At 45.6% G+C, this 24,534-nt stretch overlaps 1 protein-coding gene across 4 annotated transcripts; it reads left to right on the forward strand.

Annotated features, from left to right (window-relative positions):
- The first annotated feature begins 782 nt into the window (after positions 1-782).
- On the forward strand, positions 783-23,780 carry LOC106560229 (FYN-binding protein 1). Of its 4 annotated transcripts, none has more exons than XM_045687635.1 (19): positions 783-1,201; positions 1,338-1,438; positions 3,300-4,762; positions 4,890-5,080; positions 5,969-6,142; positions 6,353-6,743; positions 6,886-7,022; positions 13,203-13,228; positions 13,417-13,599; positions 14,132-14,291; positions 16,196-16,378; positions 16,878-16,959; positions 17,190-17,224; positions 19,456-19,525; positions 19,613-19,684; positions 21,934-21,965; positions 22,713-22,746; positions 22,904-23,009; positions 23,132-23,780. In XM_045687635.1, the coding sequence occupies exons 2-18, from the start codon at positions 1,430-1,432 to the stop codon at positions 22,986-22,988; spliced, it is 3,327 nt and encodes a 1,108-aa protein (XP_045543591.1). In that variant the 5' UTR covers positions 783-1,201; positions 1,338-1,429; the 3' UTR covers positions 22,989-23,009; positions 23,132-23,780. The 4 variants fall into 4 exon arrangements, with proteins under 4 accessions (XP_045543591.1, XP_045543592.1, XP_013978342.2 ...); XM_045687636.1 differs by having other exon boundaries at positions 1,342-1,438; XM_014122868.2 differs by having other exon boundaries at positions 784-1,201; positions 21,937-21,965.
- The last annotated feature ends 754 nt before the right edge of the window (positions 23,781-24,534 follow it).

A 24,534-nucleotide genomic window follows, 5' to 3' on the forward strand; every position in this document is an offset into this window, starting at 1 on the left:
AGGACCTGAAGCAAGGATATGCATAATCTTGATACCATTTGAAAGGAAACACTTTGAAGTTTGTGGAAATTTGAAATGAATGTAAGAGAATATAACACATTAGATCTGGTAAAAGATAATTCCAGGAAAAAAACATGTTTTTTTTTGTACCATCTTTGAAATGCAACAGAAAGGCCATAATGTATTTTTCCAGCCCAGGAGCAATTTAGATTTTGGCCACTAGATGGCAGCAGTGTATCTGCAAAGTTTAAGACTGATCTAATGAACCATTACATTTCTGTTCAAAATGTTGTATCAAGACTGCCCAAATGTGCCTAATTGGTTTATTAATAACTTTTCAAGTTCATAACTGTGCACTCTCCTCAAACAATAGCATGGTATTCTTTCACTGTAATAACTGCACTGTCCAATTTACAGTAGCTAACAAAAAAATGTAAGCATTCTGCCAATATCAGATATGTCCTGGGAAATGTTATTGTTACTTACAACCTCATGCTAATCGCATTAGCCTACGTTAGCTCAACCATCCAGTGGGGGATCCACTGATCCTGTAGAGGTTTTAATAAATGTATCATATAGTGTGTGTGTGGCAGGCTTACAATGATGGCAAACAGAGTGCGCTGACCCTTGTGCTAGAGGGGGTACGCAGCTGGAGGTTGAATGTTTGAAGGGGTACAGGACTATAAAAAGTTTGGGAACCACTGGTCTAGAATATGTAATACAGCTTTAGGCAACATGGTTCTAGCCCAAATACTCTGTATCACTGCCATAGACACACACAATAGGATGTAGGCTATCACATCTGGAATGTACCTGTTTGCCCAACATGTGTCATATGAGCAATGTGTATAGCCTACCTTGGTAAAGGAAGGGGGAACACGTTTAATGAGCATTTCATTGTGGTTTGTCAACAATCGCGCTTCTATGGCACCAGCTGCGAGTCATGACACGCACACCTGTCAGACGGCATTCCTGTTTGATGAAAGCTGTCAGAAAGTTCATCATGCACGTTGCGTTGAAATGCCTTGCGTTCTCGACAGACACCACGATACCCGCTGGCTAGCTGACCCGTTTAGCTGGACGGACCGTTTCTGCGATGTGAGCGTGAATAATTATATGAGAGCGAGAGAGATAATTCCACCTGACTCTCTTCCGAGACCGAAACCATCCATCCCTGAAGCTAAGGAGAGAGAGTGTAAAGGTATGTAGACTAGCCCAATCCTCTATTAGTTAATGACAACAGTAACATTTACCGGTAGCCTCCTGGACTGTTATTCAGAGTTATTGCGTTGATTGTTTTGTGTAACTGCTTGGTGTAATGACGCTACATGTAATAGCCAGAAAGAGAGGCAGAAGGTGACACCTGGAGAAATACAAGAGAGGTGGAACAAGGCTACCCATAGCTGTCTGCCTGGTGGAATTACGCACGATGGACCAGGTAATACTTTTATCTTGTCATTTTCTCTCTCCTTGCACGCACACAGCGCCGTCCCGGTATAGCGAAGACCTGGGTTGGTTGTCATAGTGCTTTACTACTCCCAATCTACAGGGTGCTGTGTGATAACTGTACAATTCAAATGTGTGAATTCTTTGAAAGAACTCATCCACCTGGACAATTAATGTCAGCATGACAAAACATTGAGGTGAGGGGCATTTGTGTTTCAAAGTAAAAAATACAAAAATGTGGGGGTGGTATATGTAGTGTGGAGAGCGATTGGACATTGGGAAGAATGTTGATGCCTGGCCGACTATAAACGATGTAGAACTGTAGCATGTCGAATGTAGCTATTCTGCAAACATCTGTGAGACGTCTGGCAAATTGGCAAACAATGTCTTAAACTGCATCGTCCCAAAGCATCATGTACGGTACATCCGTTGGGCCGAGGTATCTGTGCTATCTGGGTTTGTTGCCTCTCTCACAAACATATATTTTCTGTCACACACCCTCAATCTACACATGCGTTTGCAAACGCACGCATACACACACATTTACTCAAAATGTCATATGTTGTTCTCAAGGCATAAAATGCAGAATTTTGTTGGGAATATCACCCATCAAAGAAAGACGATTTCAAAGACTCTTTATAAACTGGGTGGTTCGAGCCCTGAATGCTGATTGGCTGACACCCATGGTATATCAGACCGTATACCACGGGAGGACAAAACATTTATTTTTACTGCTCTAATTATGTTGGTAACCAGTTTATAAACATGTTGCGTCATGCCTAAGAACAACCCTAAGCGTGGTATATTGGCGATATACCACACCCCCTCGGTCCTTATTGCATAAGTATACTATATTGCTTAATTTCCTGTTACAAAAGGAATAAACTAGTAGCAAACATTGTGACAACCAACCCCATAGAGGAGGATAAAATGGGTCCCTATTTTAACCCAAGACCTTGGACTTCCTATTAATATTGAAAAGAGTCTTCTAAGATAGACTGGTGATGAGAAATACACACAAGAGTACAAAGCGTGACAACCAACCCCGATCACCCATAATGAAGGTTGTTACCATGAATACAGTTTTAGTCAGATGGGTAGTTGGCATGATGCCCATTCTGCTTGTCTCAACATCTATTAGGTGGTTCTTCTCTCTTGTTTATTGCTATATGTAGCTTTGTAATAACTTCAGATTTGATATAAAATATCTGGCTTTATCTCTCTGTGTGTGTGTGTGTGTGTGTGTGTGTGTGTGTGTGTGTGTGTGTGTGTGTGTGTGTGTGTGTGTGTGTGTGTGTGTGTGTGTGTGTGTGTGTGTGTGTGTGTGTGTGTGTGTGAATGAATGGATGGATGGATAGATAGATGGAAGAGTCATCATGTGGTATAGCAGCCTGACTGGTCCATCAGCGCGCACACACACACATCCACACACACAACCACACACACACACACACACACACACACACACACACACACACACACACACACACACACACACACACACACACACACACACACACACACACACAAGCCCAGGGCCCCTGACCTATAGTTCTATTGCCCCCAGGCTCTCACCTAAAGGAATTAGGCTTCTATGGGTTTCTATTGGCAGTTTTGCTGTCAGAGCGTCTGGAAGATGCTTTGGGGGTTGTGCACCCCACCTTGAAAATAATCCTGCAGCAACAGGAAATGTGAATTATTATGTTGATTATATGAATTACATTTTTGTAGTGGTTGATACAAAATCAAGTCAAAATAAATTCAAAGTGGAAATCACAAACTTCAGAAGCCTTTTTAAACCTCAAATACACTACAAGTTTGAAATGTCCTCCCCTCCTTTCTCTGTCTGATAGGAAGAAGACTTTCTGGACTTCAAGTCCTTGAGGGCAAAGTTCCAGGATGAGGAAGTGTTGCTGCTGAAGCAGCCCAGGACCAAACCTGCTCTCCCTGAGAAAGCTAAAGTCCTGCCTCCTCCTCACAGCCCTACAAACTGCCTTCCTTCCCTCAGCTCCACATCACACACACCCTCCAACTCACACTCCCTACCGCGCGGTGCTCGACCCTCCCTCCTCTCCTCCCTCCAGGGGCCAGGTGGCATCGCATCCAGAGTCATCGTCAAGGAGGAGGAGGAGATGGTGAAGGGCAAAGACAAGGATGAGGGGAAGGTGAAATTACTAGGTAAAAAGAAGGCAGAGGCGAAGGCTGATAAAGGGAAGGCGGATGAAATGATGAATGGAGGGAAAGATATTGTAGAAGTAGCGGTGAGGTCGGATCTGCTGGACCAGAAACAGAAGAAAGAAGCAGACCTGGTCATGAAGGCCATGAAGAACAAGAAAGTGTCCCTGCTGTCCCCTGGGGGGTCTAAGAGGGGTATTGTTGAGCTGGTAGACATGTCACCACCGCCCATAAACACAACAAAGAAGAAGGGTTTTCTGGGTATCGGGAAGTCAGTGAAAACAGGGAAGAAGGGGAAAGTTGAGCTTCTTCCTTTCCCCATACTGGACATAGCCAGCCCAGACCTGGCTGACCCTGAACCTCTCATGCCTCTAACCACCTTCGGAACCCCAGCCCCCCCTGGTGATATACCTATACGTACTGTCATTATCCCACCTTCCCCAGCAGTACACATTGTTCACTTACCCCCTGCATCGATACCTGCCCCAGTACGAGATTCCCCCTTACCCCTGGAGCTGACTCATAACCCAGTATTTACCCTGTTACCCCCCACCCTGAAACCTGCACCAGCAGCTGAAGCCATTACAGTTGTTACACCACCTAACCCCATCCTAGTGATCCCTGACCCTCCTATCATTGATCACATCCCTGAAACCCCAGCTGAAACCATCCCAGCCCCCACCCTGCCAGTATCAGTCCGCCCCAGCCCTACCCCTTCCCCTGTTCCTGCCCCACCCAGCCCAATGCCAGCTCCCCCAGTCACCCATATACTCCCTGCTATCCCCTCCCCACCTCCACCTGTTATCGCCACTCCATCCCCATCCCCACCCCCTGACCCTACCCCCTCTCCTCCCCCTACACCTCCAGCTGCTGAACTTGAACCTGAGTCTGTTGTAGTGGATATTGCTGTTATAGTCGAGACCTCTGCCTCTCCACTTCCCTCTCACACCCCCCCTCCCCCGGCTGGTGACCCCTCAATCGCACCCCCATCCCTCCAGCCTGAGAGGCCTGTGGGGGTCCAGGAACGGCCACTCTCAGCCCTGTTCGCTTTAGGACGAGCAGAAGAGATGAGTCCACCAAAAAAAAGAGGATCAGAGGTAATCTTCAATGCTCTGGAGAAAGCTAAGAGGAAGCTCGCCAGGTACACAATATACCTTCAGTACATACACATTAACACTATCCCCCAGTCGCTTTGGATGAAAGAGTCCAATAAATGACCATATTGTTATTATTATGTTATTGTTAACTCCATTCCCCCCCCCCCCCAGCCCTCTTACGACCCCCACCCCCTCCAGACCTGTCACGCCCACCATAGAGGACCTACCCCCACCCCCCCACAGCCCAAGCCCCACCCCGGTGAAATCCCTACCTGAGCTCCCACCAATCGACTACGATGACCAGGCAGGGGCGGCGGCCCCTACACCCCTGAAACCGGCCTTAGTCAACGGTATTGACATTAGTAAGTGTCTCTCTCCCTCTCTTTCTCTGTACATCTCTCTTCCTGAGACCCCTGTTCTCCCTCTTCCTCTCTCTCTCTCTCTTTCCATCTTCTGTTCACCCTGCTTTTGTACATTTTACATTTACATTTTAGTCATTTAGCAGACGCTCTTATCCAGAGTGACTTACAGTAGTGAATGCATACATTTCATAAATTTTTTTCTCAGTTTCTTTGTACTCTGAAGTACACAGGAGTGCAGCTCATCCCTTACACCCCAGGTAAGACAATGGGTGTTGTTGCAAAGCTGCAGACACTAAAAAGCAGAGCAGGTAAAATACCTCTCTACCTCTCAGAGCCAAAAACAACTCTGTCCTGAGGAGGGCAGAGGGGGAGAGTAGGGTGGATGAGGAGGAAAGGGGGAGGAAGAGAGGAGGAGAGTAGGGCGGAGTAGAGGAGGAGAACGGGAGTGGGGGAATGTAGGGCGGAGTAGAGGAGGAAAGGGGGAGGAAGAGAGGAGAAGAGTAGGGCGGAGTAGAGGAGGAGAACGGGAGAACGGGAGAGGGGGAATGTAGGGCGGAGTAGAGGAGGAAAGGTGGAGGAAGAGTAGGGCGGAGTAGAGAAGGTATTTAAACTGTCACTGTGGTGTAGAGGAACAGCGTGTCTGCCATGATTGGGTGCTGCTGTCATTGTTTTCAACTTTAACAAAGCCTTTTAGAGAGGCCATAGGTGTTGACTGAAGTCTTTTCGCTTCACAGCGTTACACTTCAACAACACTATAACCTACACTGTAGGTTTCACTGCTTTAGCTTTCTTAGTATTGAACCTCTCTCTCTCTCTCCCTCTCTCTCTCTCTCTCTCTCTCTCCCTCTCTCTCTCTCTCTCTCTCTCCCCCGCCCTCCCTCTCTTTAGGGCAGGCGTCTCCTATGTTGGAGGGGATAGCAGAGGAGGGGGCAAGGGACGTCCTACCAGACCTGTTTGTGGTGCCCCCTCCTCCCCCGAGAAAGCGCCTCCCAGAGGCCTCCACCCGAGGATTCCCGCCAGAGAAACCCCCCCAACTCCCCTCCTTGGACCTGACTGCCTATGGTACATCCCACCAACTTCTCCTCACACTGGACATGTTCTGTTTCTAAAGAGCTCTACAGCATTGTGTTCACAAACCACAGAACCAAACCACATTACACATATACAAGCATATCTCACATTCCCAGACGCACACGCTAAAATGGAAAGGATAGTGTATTGTTATCAGTGTGTGGTTGTTCTTGTTGAGTAACTATCTGTCTCTCCTCACAGCTGTGGAGATTCCTGTTCCTTCAGCTGATTCTGCTCTCAACATTCCTGAGTTTGAGGATGTAGGATCGGATGTTCTGGAATTGGAAGCCCCGGAGTTCCAGCCTGCAGACTTAGTGGAATTAGAGGTGTCTAAGTGGGGGTACGGAGATTATGGTGACCCTGAGTTTGTCCCACTAAGCGCAGACAACATTCCAGAGACAATGCCTCTAGAACAGAAGATTCTGGAAGAGGGTGAGGAGCTTCCGGAAGTTGAGGACCAGGGAGTTCCAGAGTTTGGAGTTGAATTCAGAGAGATTCCAGAATCAGAACCGGGGGTGGAGGTTCCCATGGAGGTTCTTCAGGACACTGTCCATGCCTCCCCTTTCAGCCAGGACCCCCAGCCAGCTGCAGGGTAACACAACCAGCTATCTCTTACTCTCTCTCAAACGTACCTAGTTCTCAAGAATATATCCAGCTCTTGTTCTCCACTAGAATAGTGCTCTATGTCATGTTGTTGTCACCGACTGACTGTTCTCCCACCCCCAACTCTCCAGAGCCCAGGCAGAAGACAGCACCTATGAGAGCTGTGGCAATGCCTATGAGGACATGCCCTCAGCCAAGCAGAAGGTCAAGGGTCAACCCACCAAGAAAAATAAAGGATCAGCGAAGAGTAAGACACAGGCACCTTACAGTAAGTTCTACTATAGAGTACAGTATATACATATGAGATCAAATCAAATTTATTTATATAGCCCTTCGTACATCAGCTGATATCTCAAAGTGCTGTACAGAAACCCAGCCTAAAACCCCAAACAGCAAGCAATGCATGTGAAAGAAGCACGGTGGCTAGGAAAAACTCCCTAGGAAAAACTCCCTAGAAAGGCCAAAAACCTAGGAAGAAACCTAGAGAGGAACCAGGCTATGAGGGGTGGCCAGTCCTCTTCTGGCTGCGCAGGGTGGATATTATAACAGAACATGGTCAAGATGTTAAAATGTTCATAAATGACCAGCATTGTCAAATAATAATAATCATAGTAGTTGTCGAGGGTGCAACAAGCACGTCCGGTGAACAGGTCAGGGTTCCATAGCCGCAGGCAGACAGTTGAAACTGGAGCAGCAGCACGGCCAGGTGGACTGGGGACAGCAAGGAGTCATCATACCAGGTAGTCCTGAGGCATGGTCCTAGGGCTCAGGTCCTCCGAGAGAAAGACAGAAAGAGAGAATTAGAGAGAGCATATTTAAATTCACACAGGACACCGAATAAGACAAGAGAAATACTCCAGATGTAAAAGACTGACCCTAGCCCCCCCGACACATAAACTACTGCAGCATAAATACTGGAGGCTGAGACAGGAGGGATCAGAAGACACTGTGGCCCCATCCGATGATACCCCCGGACAGGGCCAAAACAGGCAGGATATAACCCCACCCACTTTGCCAAAGCACAGCCTCCACACCACTAGAGGGATGTCTCCAACCACCAACTTACCATCCTAAGACAAGGCCGAGTATAGCCCACAACGATCTCCGCCATGGCACAACCCAAGGGGGGGCGCCAACCCAGACAGGAAGACCACGTCAGTGACTCAACCCACTCAAGTGACGCACCCCTCCCATGGACGGCATGGAAGAACACCAGTAAGCCAGTGACTCAGCCCCTGTAAAAGGGTTAGAGGCAGAGAATCCCAGTGGAAAGAGGGGAACCGGCAAGGCAGAGACAGCAAGGGCGGTTCGTTGCTCCAGCCTTTCCGTTCACCTTCACACTCCTGGGCCAGACTATACTTAATCATAGGACCTACTGAAGAGATAAGTCTTCAGTAAAGACTTAAAGGTTGAGACTGAGTCTGCGTCTCTCACATTGGTAGGCAGACCATTCCATAAAAATGGAGCTCTATAGGAGAAAGCCCTACCTCCAGCCGTTTGCTTAGAAATTCTAGGGACAATTAGGAGGCCTGCGTCTTGTGACCATAGCGTACGTGTAGGTATGTACGGCAGGACCAAAGATGAGTAATGTAAGATATGTGAACATTATTCAAGTGGCTTTATTTAAAGTGGCATTGTTTAAAGTGACTAGTGATCCATTTGTTAAAGTGGCCAGTGATTGGGTATCCATGTAGGCAGCAGCCTCTCTGAGTTAGTGATTGCTGTTTAGCAGTCTGATGGCCTTGAGATAGAAGCTGTTTTTCAGTCTCTCGGTCTCAGCTTTGATGCACCTGTACTGACCTCACCTTCTGGATGATAGCAGGGTGCACAGGCAGTGGCTCGGGTGGTTGTTGTCCTTGATGATCTTTTTGGCCTTCCTGTGACATCGGGTGGTGTAGGTGTCCTGGAGGGCAGGTAGTTTGCCCCCGGTGATGCGTTGTGCAGACCTCACTACCCTCTGGAGAGCCTTATGGTTGTGGGCGGAGCAGTTGCCGTACCAGGCGGTGATACAGCCCGACAGGATGCTCTCGATTGTGCATCTGTAAAAGTTTGTGAGTGTTTTCGGTGACAAGCCAAATTTCTTCAGCCTCCTGAGGTTGAAGAGGCGCTGTTGCGCCTTCTTCACCACGCTGTCTGTGTGGGTGGACCATTTCAGTTTGTCCGTGATGTGTACGCTGAGGAACTTAAAACTTTCCACCTTCTCCACTACTGTCCCGTCGATGTGGATAGGGGGGTGCTCCCTCTGCTGTTTCCTGAAATCCACGATCATCTCCTTTGTTTTGTTGACTTTGAGTGTGAGGTTATTTTCCTGACACCACAGTCCGAGGGCCCTCACCTCCTCCCTGTAGGCCGTCTCATCATTGTTGGTAATCAAGCCTACCACTGTAGTGTCGTCTGCAAACTTGATGATTGAGTTGGAGGCATGCATGGCCACGCAGTCATGGGTGAACAGGGAGTACAGGAGAGGGCTGCGAACGCACCCTTGTGGGGTCCCAGTGTTGAGGATCAGCGGGGTGGAGATGTTGTTTCCTACCCTCACCACCTGGGGGCGGCCCGTCAGAAAGTCCAGGACCCAGTTGCACAGGGCGGGGTCGAGACCCAGGGTCAAAAACAAGTCTGGAGAAGGAGAAGAAAGAACAGAAAGAAAGAGAGAGGAAAGAGCAGAAAGAGAGAGAGTGCTACGGGGCGATAGTCGTTTAGCTCAGTTACCTTAGCTTTCTTGGGAACAGGAACAATGGTGGCCCTCTTGAAGCATGTGTGAACAGCAGACTGGGATAGGGATTGATTGAATATGTCCGTAAACACACCAGCCAGCTGGTCTGCGCATGCTCTGAGGATGCGGCTAGGGATGCCGTCTGGGCCGGCAGCCTTGCGAGGGTTAACACGTTTAAACGTTTTACTCACGTTGGCTGCGGTGAAGGAGAGCCCGCAGGTTTTGGTAGCGGGCCGTGTCAGTGGCACTGTATTGTCCTCAAAGCGAGCAAAGAAGTTGTTTAGTTTGTCTGGGAGCAATATGTCGATGTCCGCGACGGGGCTGGTTTTCTTTTTGTAATGCGTGATTGTCTGTAGACCCTGCCACATACAGTGCCTTGCGAAAGTATTCGGCCCCCTTGAACTTTTCGACCTTTTGCCACATTTCAGGCTTCAAACATAAAGATATAAAACTGTAATTTTTTGTGAAGAATCAACAACAAGTGGGACACAATCATGAAATGGAACGAAATTTATTGGATATTTCAAACTTTTTTAACAAATAAAAAACTGAAAAATTGGGCGTGCAAAATTATTCAGCTCCCTTAAGTTAATACTTTGTAGCGCCACCTTTTGCTGCGATTACAGCTGTAAGTCGCTTGGGGTATGTCTCTATCAGTTTTGCACATCGAGAGACTGACATTTTTGCCCATTCCTCCTTGCAAAACAGCTCGAGCTCAGTGAGGTTGGATGGAGAGCGTTTGTGAACAGCAGTTTTCAGTTCTTTCCACAGATTCTCAATTGGATTCAGGTCTGGACTTTGACTTGGCCATTCTAACACCTGGATATGTTTATTTGTGAACCATTCCATTGTAGATTTTGCTTTATGTTTTGGATCATTGTCTTGTTGGAAGACAAATCTCCGTCCCAGTCTCAGGTCTTTTGCAGACTCCATCAGGTTTTCTTCCAGAATGGTCCTGTATTTGGCTCCATCCATCTTCCCATCAATTTTAACCATCTTCCCTGCCCCTGCTGAAGAAAAGCAGGCCCAAACCATGATGCTGCCACCACCATGTTTGACAGTGGGGATGGTGTGTTCAGGGTGATGAGCTGTGTTGATTTTACGCCAAACATAACGTTTTGCATTGTTGCCAAAAAGTTTGATTTTGGTTTCATCTGACCAGAGCACCTTCTTCCACATGTTTGGTGTGTCTCCCAGGTGGCTAGTGGCAAACTTTAAACAACACTTTTTATGGATATCTTTAAGAAATGGCTTTCTTCTTGCCACTCTTCCATAAAGGCCAGATTTGTGCAGTATACGACTGATTGTTGTCCTATGGACAGAGTCTCCCACCTCAGCTGTAGATCTCTGCAGTTCATCCAGAGTGATCATGGGCCTCTTGGCTGCATCTCTGATCAGTCTTCTCCTTGTATGAGCTGAAAGTTTAGAGGGACGGCCGGGTCTTCGTAGATTTGCAGTGGTCTGATACTCCTTCCATTTCAATATTATCGCTTGCACAGTGCTCCTTGGGATGTTTAAAGCTTGGGAAATCTTTTTGTATCCAAATCCGGCTTTAAACTTCTCCACAACAGTATCTCGGACCTGCCTGGAGTGTTCCTTGTTCTTCATGATGCTCTCTGCGCTTTAAACGGACCTCTGAGACTATCACAGAGCAGGTGCATTTATACGGAGACTTGATTACACACAGGTGGATTCTATTTATCATCATTAGTCATTTAGGTCAACATTGGATCATTCAGAGATCCTCACTGAACTTCTGGAGAGAGTTTGCTGCACTGAAAGTAAAGGGGCTGAATAATTTTGCACGGCCAATATTTCAGTTTTTTATTTGTTAAAAAAGTTTGAAATATCCAATAAATTTCGTTCCACTTCATAATTGTGTCCCACTTGTTGTTGATTCTTCACAAAAATTACAGTTTTATATCTTTATGTTTGAAGCCTGAAATGTGGCAAAAGGTCGAAAAGTTCAAGGGGGCCGAATACTTTCGCAAGGCACTGTACGTCTCGTGTCTGAGCCGTTGAATTGCGACTCTACTTTGTCTCTATACTGACGCTTAGCTTGTTTGATTGCCTTGCGGAGGGAATAGCTACACTGTTTGTATTCGGTCATGTTTCCGGTCGCCTTGCCATGATTAAAAGCAGTGGTTTGCGCTTTCAGTTTTGCGCGAATGCTGCCATCAATCCACGGTTTCTGGTTGGGGAAGGTTTTAATAGTCACCGTGGATACAACATCACCGATGCACTTGCTAATAAACTCGCCCACCGAATCAGCGTATACATCAATGTTGTTGTCTGAGGCTATCCGGAACATATCCCAGTCTACGTGATCGAAGCAATCTTGAAGCGTGAAATCAGATTGGTCAGACCAGTGTTGAACAGACCTGAGCACAGGTGTTTCCTGTTTTAGTTTCTGTCTATAGGTTGGGAGCAACAACATGGAGTTGTGGTCAGATTTGTCGAAAGGAGGGCGAGGGAGGGCTTTGTATGTATCGCGGAAGTTAGAGTAGCAATGATCCAGAATGCTGCCAGCCCGGGTCACGCATTCGATATGCTGATAACATTTAGGGAGCCTTGTTTTCAGATTAGCTTTGTTAAAATCCCCAGCTACAATAAATGCAGCCTCAGGATATGTAGTTTCCAGTTTACATAGAGTCCTATGAAGTTCTTTCAGGGCCGTCGAGGTATCTGCTTGGGTGGGATATACACGGCTGTGATTATAATCGAAGAGAATTCTCTTGGTAGATAATGCGGTCGGCATTTGATTGTAAGGAATTCTAGGCCAGGTGAACAAAAGGACTTCCTGTATGTTTTTATGATCACACCACGACTCGTTAATCATAAGGCATACACCCCCGCCATTCTCCTTACCAGAGAGATGTTTGTTTCTGTCGGCGCGATGCGTGAAGAAACCGGGTGGCTGTACCGACTCTGATAACATATCCCGAGTGAGCCATGTTTCCGTGAAACAAAGAATGTTACAATCTCTGATGTTTCTTTGGAAGGCAACCCTTGCTCGAATTTCGTCTACCTTGTTGTCAAGAGACTGGACGTTGGTGAGTAGTATACTCGGGGGCGGTGAGCGATGTGCCCGTCTACGGAGCCTGACCAGAAAACCGCTCCGTTTGCGCCTTCTGCGGCACCGATGTTTTGCGTCACCTACTAGGATTCGATCCATTGTCCTGGGTGGTGGTCCAAACAGAGGATCCGCTTCGGGAAAGTCGTATTCCTGGTCGTAATGTTGGTAAGTTGATGTTGCTCTTATATCCAATAGTTCTTCCCGGCTGTATGTAATAAGACTTAAGATTTCCTGGGGTAACAGTGTAAGAAATGACACATAAAAAAACAAAATACTGCATAGTGTCCTAAGAACGCGAAGCGAGGCGACCATCTCTGTCGCCGCCATGTTGCATCAGAAAGAACCTTAGATGCTGTCCACCATATGACACTTTCCAGCTGTGGGTATGAGAGATGAGGTCAGATGTGTGTGTGTGTATGTACTGTATGTAATGTAATGTAGTCCAGGCAGTGAGGCTAATGTGTTTTTATGTCTGAACGGAGATGTCTGTCTCCTTTACTCTTTTCTCCTATCACCCTTAACAGACTGACATTGCTTTCTCACTCATGATTGGATCTTATCTAGCCATAACTGCAGCCAATAAAATAAATTAACATAAATGATGGGCTCAGATGTCATCATGTTTTCTTAACTATTTCTCTTCCTTTCATCTTTCACAGACCCATATGCTGAGACTCAGCTTCCGGTAAGGAATATTCTAGGTGTTTTGATTGGTTGATAGCTCAGTATTTGAAGGTATTTGACCCAGGTCTGTATTACACACAGTAAAGCCTGATCTATCGCTCAGGTACTTCTCTGCATCTATCCTGTGTAAATCTAATGACCCAGTAAAGATCTGGACAGACATGTCCTTCATCTACCAATTGTTTACAGACTGAAGAAACACCCAAGACTGGTTGGTTCTTGAAGAAGCCTGCCTCGGAAACCCCAGATGAGAAACAATTGAAAAAGAAAGAAAAACAACGTCTGGAGAAGGAGAAGAAAGAACAGAAAGAAAGAGAGAGGAAAGAGCAGAAAGAGAGAGAGAAGAAAGAAAATGAGATGAAGACATTTAAGGTAAGTAACCTTAAGGGGAGAGGAGAGGAGAGGACAGGAGAGGGGAGTTGAGGGGAGGGAGAGGAGAGGAGAGGAGGGTGAAATAGTATTCTCGGCAGTAGAAATCAGTGTGATTTCATTCCTCAGGATGGCAGATTATCTGAACAACATGTTAACATGGTAATAACTTATATCACAGAGAGATGTATTTTGACTTGAGATTTACAGGGTTAACTTGAACTTTTGAGCAAGTCTCCCAATGATGTAAATTAATGATTTTGGATCTGAAATCTGAATACTAGCGATGGGAGAAGTACACACACGACATACACTGCACACACTGCACACTACACTAATACGCTCTGTTATACACAGATTAATACACAAGGTAATATCAACAGTAGCAGCCCCACTAGCAGTTTATGCCGTTAATGGATTAACAGACTTACATTACATTAATCACGCTCCTCATCAGTAAATACAGTATGGGCTGCTGAGAGTATATTTACTTGTGTGTGTGTGTGTGTGTGTGTGTGTGTGTGTGTGTGTGTAGATAACAGATCAGAAGGAGGCTATTTACCAGGCTACAGTGATGGTAGCGTCTAAAGGACATAAGAACGACCTGACTGTGAAGAATGGGGACATAGTCAGCATCATACGGACCACAAACTGCCCGAAAGGAAAATGGCTGGCCAGGGACAGCACTAATACATGTAGGTTACACACCTCCCTAACCCCTGACCTCTACACAAATACAGATGTGCATAAAATCTGTCAAATGAATGGCTCAAAATCTGGAGTAGTTGTTTGAATATAGGTTTACATATCTATGTGTGTGCATAGACAGGTACATCTCAGTTATTTTTATTTATTTTGTATTTTATTTAACCTTTATTTAACTAAGCAAGTCAGTTAAGCACACACTGTTATTTACAATGACGGCCTGCCCCGGCCAATCCCTAACCTGGGTTATAACAGGTGCACAGTAGGAAATTCAAACTTGTAGTGTATTTGACTTTCAAAAAGGTTTCTAAAGCTTGTAATTTCCCATTTGAAATGTCAGACTTGATTTGCCCTAACGAAAAATGTATCAAACCCTACATAAATGTCCACATATAATAATTCACATTTCATGATGCTTCAGGATTATTATCCTGCTGTAGAAAACTGGCTCAAATTAAGATCCTACATCTGTATATGTTATACGTACAGTACCAGTCAAAGTTTGGACACACCTACTCATTCAAGGGTTTTTCATTATTTTTTACTATTTTCTACTTTGTAGAATAATATTGAAGACATCAAAACTATGAAATAACACATATGGAATCATGTAGTAACCAAAAAAGTGTTAAACAAATCAAAATATATTTTATATTTGAGATTCTTCAAAGTAACCACCCTTTGCCTTGATGACAGCTTTGCACACTCTTGGCATTCTCTCAACCAGCTTCATGAGGTAGTCACCTGGAATGCATTTCAATTAACAGGTGTGCCTTGTTAAAAGTAAATTTGTGGAATTTCTTTCCTTCTTAATGCGTTTGAGCCAATCAGTTGTGTTGTGACAAGGTAGGGGTGGTATACAGAAGATAGCGCTATTTGGTAAAAGACCAAGTCCATATTATGGCAAGAACAGATCAAATAAGCAACAAGAAATGACAGTCCATCATTACTTTAAGACATGAAGGTCAGTCAATCCGGAAAATTTCAAAAACTTTGAAAGTTTCTTCAAGTGCAGTTGCAAAAACCATCAAGCGCGATGATGAAACTGGCTCTCGTGAGGACCGACACAGGAAAGGAAGACCAAAAGTTACCTCTGCTGCAGAGGATAAGTTCATTAGAGTTACCAGACTCAGAAATTGCAGCCCAAATAAAAGCTTCATGGAGTTCAAGTAACAGACACATCTCAACATAAACAGTTCAGAGAAGACTGCGTGAATCAGGCCTGCATGGTCAATTGCTGCAAAGAAACCACTAATAAAGGACACCAATAAGAAGAAGAGACTTGCTTGGGCCAAGAAACACGAGCAATGGACATTAATGTGATTTATTTAGAAGGCAAACTTAACCAGCATGGCTACCACGGAATTCTGCAGCGATACGCCATCCCATTTGGTTTGCACTTAGTGGGATTATCATGTTTTTCAACAGGACAATGACCCAAAACACACCTCCAGGCTGTGTAAGGGCTATTTGACCAAGGAGAGTGATGGAGTGCTGCATCAGATGACCTGGCCTCCACAATCATGTGACCTCAACCCAATTGAGATGGTTTGGCATGAGTTAGACTGCAGAGTGAAGGAAAAGCAGCCAACAAGTGCTCAGCATATGTGGGAACTCCTTCAAAACTGTTGGAAAAGCATTCCTCATGAAGCTGGTTGAAAGAATGCCAAGAGTGTGCAAAGCTGTCATCAAGGCAAAGGGTGGCTATTTTGAAGAATCTAAAATATGTTTTGATTTGTTTAAACGTTTTTGGTTACTACATTTTTCCATATGTTATTTCATAGTTTTGATGTCTTCACTATTATTCTACAATGTAGAAAATAGTAAAAAATTAAGAAAAACCCTTGAATGACTGTGTCCAAACTTTTGACACGTACTGTATGTGTGTATGTAGATGGATACATCTCAGTGAGCGACGTGGAGCTGGACATTAAGGAGATGTTGGAAATGGGGAAGACGGCTCCTCGCGCCATCAGCTGTAAAAACATTACCACTATGGTAGAACAGGGAGGAGAGGTGGCCAGTATGGACAGCAGGATATCCAATCACTACCCACTTCAGGAAGATACAGGCAGCTGTAAGTACTTCACTGTTTACAGTCAATAATTTAGTGCATTGTCACGAACCGGCTCGAAGTTCGTAACAAAAGGGAGACAACGTGGAGACAAGGAATAACAAAATATATGTATTAAATAAAGTAAACTAAATACAATTAACAATGGTGTATGTAATCAGTAGTGTAAGTGAGTGTTTGCATGCATAAATGTGATAATGCAGGGTGTTGGTGCCAAAGCAAACAAACAAAATACCACAACAAAATCTATAAAGGTGTCTGCATGGAGAGATTCTCCTCCATGAATGGGGAAGTGGTGTATTTATCCTGGGACACACCCGGCCCAGGTATGTCCCATGTCGCTGACGAACCTCCCGGCTCCGCCCACCGGCAACCAAATAAGGAAAACGAGAGCGAAGAGAAAGAATACGGCAGACAGAGTGGGAGGGTCGTCACAACATGCACACATGCCATATTGTGGAGCCAAATAAACAATTAAACTCTGTGTGTGTTCTCCCCCCAGTCACAGACGACAGCGAGGAGTGGGCACATGATGATGATGATGAACCTCTCTCCTCCCTCACTGAGGAAGAGCCAACAGAGAGGTCAGTCCATAACACAGAAATTACAATATTGACTATTTTAACAGTGTCATTTAGAAGTGGGGACTGTTAGAGTATATGGACTTTAATTGGAAGAACTTTTAACGAAGGGGCATTATGGAATATGTATAGACAAGGTATATACGTGAGGTTGAGGGTGCTATGTCTGATTACAGCTGCGTCCAAAATCCATGCAGGTTTGACCTATGAATGTTCTCCATTCTCTTCTACAGAGACCACATCCAAACAATGTCCATGCCGGAGATGGGTGAGTGAAACACCACAGTCAAACCACACAATGATCTATCTAACTATCAATGAGCCGTGACTGGCCTAACTGTCACGTGTGCTCCTTCTCCGGCCTCTAGGTCACCAGGCTGCTCGTTATGGCTCACACCTGTCACTAGCGTTACGCGCATAATGACACTCACCTGGACTCCCATCACCTCCTTGATTACCTGCCCTTTATATGTCACTCCCTTTGGTTTCTTCCCCAGTCGTCATTGTTGCTGTTCATGTCGGTGCACTGTTCGTGGTTCTTGTTTTGTTCATTTATTTATGAAACGTCTTCCCTCCCTGAACTTGCTTCCTGACTCTCAGCATTACAGAATGACGACTCAACTAAGGGAACCATCAGGGAGTGTTTCTTTTGTTTGTTTTGGTGTTGGAGGTGATGTCGAGTCAGGGTGTCCAAACCGGAGCTACCTGGGAGGCCTCAGGTTCCCCTGCTTCAGCTGGCCCGACGGGTTTCCATACTTCAGCGGGATTGATAGGCTCCCATGCCTCAGCTGGCTCGACAGGCTGCCATGACTCAGCGGGTTTGACAGGCTTCCCTGCCTCAGCGGGCTCGATAGGCTCCCGTGCCTCAGCTGATGAACAGGCTCCCGTGCCTCAGCTGATGAACAGGTTCCCGTGCCTCAGCTGATGAACAGGTTCCCGTGCCTCAGCTGATGGACAGGTTCCCGTGCCTCAGCTGATGGACAGGTTCCCGTGCCTCAGCTGATGAACAGGTTCCCGTGCTTCAACTGATGAACAGGTTCCCGTGCCTCAGCTGATGGACAGGTTCCCGTGCCTCAGCTGATGGACAGGTTCCCGTGCCTCAGCTGATGAACAGGTTCCCGTGCCTCAGCTGATGGACAGGTTCCCGTGCCTCAGCTGATGGACAGGTTCCCGTGCCTCAGCTGATGGACAGGTTCCCGTGCTTCAACTGATGGACAGGCTCCCGTGCCTCAGCTGATGGACAGGCTCCCGTGCCTCAACTGATGGACAGGTTCCCGTGCCTCAACTGATGGACAGGTTCCCGTGCCTCAGCTGATGGACAGGTTCCCGTGCTTCAAGACAGGTTCCCGTGCCTCAGCTGATGAACAGGTTCCCGTGCCTCAGCTGATGGACAGGTTCCCGTGCCTCAGCTGATGGACAGGTTCCCGTGCTTCAACTGATGGACAGGTTCCCGTGCCTCAGCTGATGGACAGGCTCCCATGCCTCAGCTGATGAACAGGCTCCCGTGCCTCAGCTGATGAACAGGCTCCCGTGCCTCAGCTGATGGACAGGTTCCCGTGCTTCAACTGATGGACAGGCTCCCGTGCCTCAGCTGATGGACAGGCTCCCGTGCCTCAACTGATGGACAGGTTCCCGTGCCTCAGCTGATGAACAGGCTCCCGTGCCTCAGCTGATGGACAGGTTCCCGTGCTTCAACTGATGGACAGGCTCCCGTGCCTCAGCTGATGGACAGGCTCCCATGCCTCAACTGATGGACAGGTTCCCGTGCCTCAGCTGATGGACAGGTTCCCGTGCTTCAACTGATGGACAGGCTCCCGTGCCTCAGCTGATGGACAGGCTCCCGTGCCTCAACTGATGGACAGGTTCCCGTGCCTCAGCTGATGGACAGGTTCCCGTGCCTCAGCTGATGAACAGGCTCCCGTGTCTCAGCTGATGGACAGGTTCCCGTGCCTCAACCGAGGCAACCGGGGAGGTCTCAGCCGGTTCGTCAGGTTTCTTCGCCTCAGCGGAGGTGACTGGTCCACTCAGCATGCCCGGGATCGTCCCTTTGGTTGGCGTCCTGCGGCTGGAGCCGAACACGCCGGCGAGGGGATACTGTCACGTATGTGCTCTCTCCGGCGCTCTAGGTCTTCATGCTCCCACACCTCAGCCGGATCGACAGGTTCCCGCGCCTTAGCAGAGGTGACCAGTCCGCTCCTGATCCCCGGGATCATCTTGGTCGGCATCTGCCCTTCATATGTCACTCCCTTTGGTTTATTCCCCAGTCATCATTGTTGCTGTTTCATGTCGGTGCGCTGTTTGTTTCGTGTTTTGTTCATTTATTTATTAAATGTATTCACTCCCTGAACTTGCTTCCCGACTATCAGTGAACAGCTTTACACTAACCTTCTTCAATTCCTGTTTTTCTTACATTTTTTTGTTCCTTATGAAATACCTCAAATATCTATGGCTAACTATTGCTTGTTGTTGGCTACTATTGTGTGCTTGTTCTTCCTCCAGGAAGCAGAGAGCCTAGCATCCACCACCAACACACACTCAGTGATGCCAGCATAGATGGCATTGACATGCAGTGAGTCACACACACAGATAATGATTTTAATACTATTAACAACATTCTGTCCAATAGCCTCCATTCTGATGTCTGTCTATTCTGCAGGGCGAGACATGAAGCACTTCAGAAGCTGGCCACTTTCTTCCACAAACCAGTTGTAGAGGAACCCATCATGAGGTACACACACGCACGCACACACAGAGGTGAAGGTGAATGTTTCCAATGATGCTTCTCTAGGGCTGTTACGGTGACCGTATTACCGCCACACAATCAGTCACGAGTCATAACGGCAGTCAAATTCCACGTGACCATCTTAGTCACGGTAATTAGGCTTCTCCAAGCTCTGATGCTGCTGCTGGTCATTAGTAGCCTAACAAACATGCTAACTGCCCGCTGAGGCAGGGAAGCCTATCAAACCCGCTGAAGTATGGAAACCCGTCGGGCCAGCTGAAGCAGGGGAACCTGAGGCCTCCCAGGTAGCTTCGGTTTGGACACCCTGACTCGACATCACCTCCGCACTCTAATCACTCTGACATCAATGTAAATGTAATTTAAAATCTAATCAAACACTTCATGAGAGCCCATGAGCTCATGTTGTGCAACATTTCTATAGGCTATGCAACTGCATGAGAGTGAGAAAACAGAGTTGATGGCCTCTATTAAAAATCAGCTTTCTATAGGCTAGACCTACTATATTTATTTCTCAACTTTCCTAATATTAAACACATTGATTCTCTTTACAACAGGGGTATGGCCTACCTGGCTGGCATGAAAATGAACCACTGGAAAAACGTCCTGCATTTGCTATTTAAGTGCATAGAAGACGTATTTTTTTTCGCTGCCCGTTTCAAGACAGGTGCATGATAATGGTCCATTCTAAATCAAAACTAATTTCACACATATATTATTTAGTATATGTAAAGACAAGATAAAATAAAGAATAGTGTGATGGGTGACAATATTATATTGTGAATGATATATTATCCAGCTTAAGGCAAACAGCGCATTCTTTTCTTTTTGCGACTTTTTCAAATCATAGTCTCACACCTCATGTAGCCTAGCCCATAGACCTATAGGTTTGTATCACAACTGAAGTGGCCAAATAACTTCTTAAAATGAAGCACATTAATCCGCTTTACAACGGGTGTAGAGTTTAACATGCATACGCAGTGAGTGAGTTTCAAGTTTGGGGAAGATCATTTTCACCATAAAAATGCACCTTTATAATATATCCATTACATACATAATCACATTTGTGGTCACTTTTGAGTTTTCCTGCTAATGGAACATTCGCGCATATACAGTAGCCTACTGCCGTGTGAGGACTGCTGCGCTTATGTGAAGAAATGGCCTAATAGTTTATAAAAATGTTAAGCTAAACGTTCTCACCTGTTGCGTCAGGGTCATTGCTTAAATCAGGTTTTTTGATGCTAGTGGTTGTATTAATTTGTGATCTATCGCATCTCACAACTGTCCCAGGCTATGTTTTCAATATTTATTTCTCACACAGAATAGAATAGGTCAACTTGTGTACTATGGGGAATAGTAGATTGATATAGGCTAGTGCTTTTGCTGTTCGTTAGGCCTACTCATCTTGTTGGCTGACGAAAAGTAAATGTGGACAGTTCTTCAAATATCTTCAATATGCACTTCGGAATTGGATAAGGATGCGAGCAGTTGCGTCCCTGATGTGTCTGTCTTCATTTGTAGCCTGTGAGAAAGACCCAATCACATAACTGAGAGCCATGTGAGTGAGAGGTGCTTCAGCATGCAGCCGGGAGAAGGGAATTATAATGCTTATATTCAGCTCAAGGGCACAACAGCCACTGGCCGCAAAGGCATGGATTTTTTTTCTTTTCTTCTGCATCCCCTTCGGCCACACGAAGGGGATGCAGCTGGGAAATTGTGGAGGGACTGATGAAGTGTGTACAGCCTGCGCAACAAACAAAGCAGAGCTCATGCCTTTCATGCAACTTTTTTCAAATCATCATTAGTCGCATTATGCAGCCTTAGAATGTATTAAAAATCAAAACATATAGCCCAACATTTCTTTCACAACTAAAGTTACATAACTCAATGAAGCATATAGGAGGACCTGTTTCTTTGTTAACCGCTCAACACAGAATACCTTCATGTGCGCACTCCCTCAAATTGTTTTATTCAGCTATATTCAATTGAATTCTTCATACTATAAAATAATGCCACGGAATTCTAAGCAAATCTTGTCTGCTAAATTAACTAGTGTAGCCCACAGCCATATGGAATAGCCAGATCAGGGCCTAACATAAGGACAACTCAGAGTATGCTATTCTGTTCTTCTGAAATAGGCTACATTTTCTTCAGCAGCTTCTCTTGTTTTTTTTCTTCTCTTTCTTCTCCTCTCCTTACTCAACCATCTCTCGCTTTCCCTACTGTCTCCCTCTAAGAAGACCTGAAGAACCTGAAGAAGAACCGATCAGTAAGTAACGCGCTATGGGTGGATTCTGTGTCCTACACATTCCACACATTAGGTATATTGTCCTTGGGCTGGTTACCTAGACCCAAATTATCCATTGTGCATGCCTTTCTTTAATACAGACGTAGGATCTTAATTTGATCACCCTGTTGCAGGAGAACTTTCCTGTAATGCAAAAAAGGCTTCTGAAGTTTGTAATTTCCACATTGACATATGACTTGATTTTAAATTTCCCTTATGAAAAATGTATCAACCCCTACAGAAATCTCCATTAATTATAATTCACATTTCCTTTTTCTGCAGGATTATTTTCCTGCTGTAGCAAACTGGCTCAAATGAAAATCCTACATCTGTAATAGTCCCGAGGGGTATCGCGAGGAGTTAGTCAGCTAACTTGCCTAAATATTCTGAAATAACCTTTACTTTTTTTAGAAAGATGAGCTTGAAGTTGGCATGGTCTAATTGACTCAACAACCAAAACATATATTCAACTTTAGCTTTCTTATTGAATCAAAAACGTAAGTTATTTCTGGTTTATCAAAGTTAGCTGGCTAATTCATTGGTCCTAGTTTGTAGTATACCCCTCAGTAGGGTTTAATCTGGGTCCAGGAAACCAGCTCATAATGGTTGAAATAATGTTGTTGGAATTCATGAGTTCAATGAAAGGAATTAACTTTCTACTTTTGAATCTGACACTCAGATGACAGTGGGAAAATACCTTTTAAAACATCTTTCTTGTTTCATTTCCAGGCCCTATGGACATAGGACCAGAGACAGTGTACCTGTAAGTTGGATAGAAAGAAATGCCACATTGTGTAATTTATCAGACAGGTTTTCTTGGCTTGGGTTGTGAATGTTATTGAGCTGTGTCACTGAGTGGGTGTGTGTCTTAAAGCATTAGAGTGTGTGTGTGTGACAGGCATCTGTGTGTTTCTCTATAGGTGTAAAGAGGAAGCAGATTTGACGCTTCCAGATATGGTGGTTCTTCCTCCTCCTGACCTGTATGCAGACACCAGTGACGCTTAGTAGACTACAAACTACCTACAGGTGAGAAAGTTGCTTTACTTTACAGCTCCAATTGTCACCACTGAGCAGAACCGTTGATCAGTCAATAACAAGGCTATTGATAATGCATTGATGTCTGGGTCTGTTCTCTCTTCTATGAGCAGCTGGTGAACACAGGAAGAACGGCAATGTCTGTCGTCAACTGCCAGTCATCGCCATGACAATCACTCAGATGACGGAGGCTTGTAGAATCTGTCTGGACAACCTGCAATCGGATGGACTATTTCTGTTATAATATTGTTTTGGCTGGGATTCAATCCGAGCGCTCTAGTCGACAAAGCAGCTTTTTAAGGTAACCGTGTTCAGAGATCGCATTCAAGATAAATGCTGCAGTTGTCGGCAATTACCTTATAATTTGAAATGACTGTTAAATGTCAACGACGCTATAGCTCGGATCTCTTGTATTGATGTCCATCCAGGGTTATGGAGGATGAGATGAAGGGCATTATACAGAATGTTTTATAGAAAGACAATTATGCGACACCATACATGTATTGGTTGAGGTTCCACTGTGTAGTGTATCTTTACAAGTGTTTACGTTGGAAATGGCTACGACGACTCAACACTGTATCCAGCTACTTCTGTGTCTCAAATGACACCCTATTCCCTGTGTCATACACTAAGTGACAGAGGGTTTGCCACTCAGTCAAAAGTAGTGCACTGCACAGGGAATAGGATGCCTGCCATATGAGACTTGTCTGTCTGTTGTTTTTTTATATTCCCATGAAGTATTAAAGAGATGTACCAGTTAAAGTCATGCTCATTTAGCCTCCAGCTCGGTGTGATCTGGTGATTCATAACTCAAAGCAGTGGTCTACTGTATAGGGCAGTTTATTGTGTTTGACAAATTCTCAGTAAAGTGCAAATCAGAACCTCAACACCATGCAGTGCATATAAAACAGAAACCCCACGTCAGACTGAGAGACTGAGGGAGAGGTACATTTCACTCACACACTGAAGAACACTTTGGTTGCAGAAGTCTGGATGCAGTGACAACACACCTTAACCCTTGGCAAGAGGTAAACCTTACAATGGTAGAGTGGGTGTGTAAATATCTTCCCCTTGTATGAGCAGAGAACAGGGGTGTTGCTGTGGGTAATTGCATGAGTCTTGCAGCAGGGGGCAGAGTTTCTCCCTGGCCCTGTAATGGCTACAGTCTTTATTTAACTAGGCAAGTCAGTTAATAACAAATTCTTATTTTACAATGACAGCCTACCCTGGCATAACCCGAATGACGCTGGGCTGATTGTGCGCCGCCCTATGGGACTCCCGATCACAGCCAGTTGTGATACAGCCTGGGATCGAACCAGGCTCTGAAGTGACATATCTCTCTATATCAGTGTTTCCTAAACTCGGTCCTGGCGACCCCAAGGGGTGCGCGTTTAGTTTTTTGCCTTAGCACTACACAGCTGATCCAAATAATCAACTGATTATCAAGCTTTGAGTATTTGATTCAGCTGTTTAGCGCTAGGGCAAAAAACTAAACGTGCTCCCTTTTGGGTCCCCA

Source organism: Salmo salar, chromosome ssa10 (assembly GCF_905237065.1).
Source record: "Salmo salar chromosome ssa10, Ssal_v3.1, whole genome shotgun sequence".
NCBI lineage: Eukaryota > Metazoa > Chordata > Actinopteri > Salmoniformes > Salmonidae > Salmo > Salmo salar.

Excerpts from the sequence above, each read along its gene's own strand:
- LOC106560229 (XM_014122867.2), top strand. Across the intron at positions 6,143-6,352 it reads CTTGGACCTGACTGCCTATG|CTGTGGAGATTCCTGTTCCT; the intron begins GTACATCCCACC and ends CTCTCCTCACAG. Across the intron at positions 13,229-13,416 it reads ATGCTGAGACTCAGCTTCCG|ACTGAAGAAACACCCAAGAC; the intron begins GTAAGGAATATT and ends AATTGTTTACAG.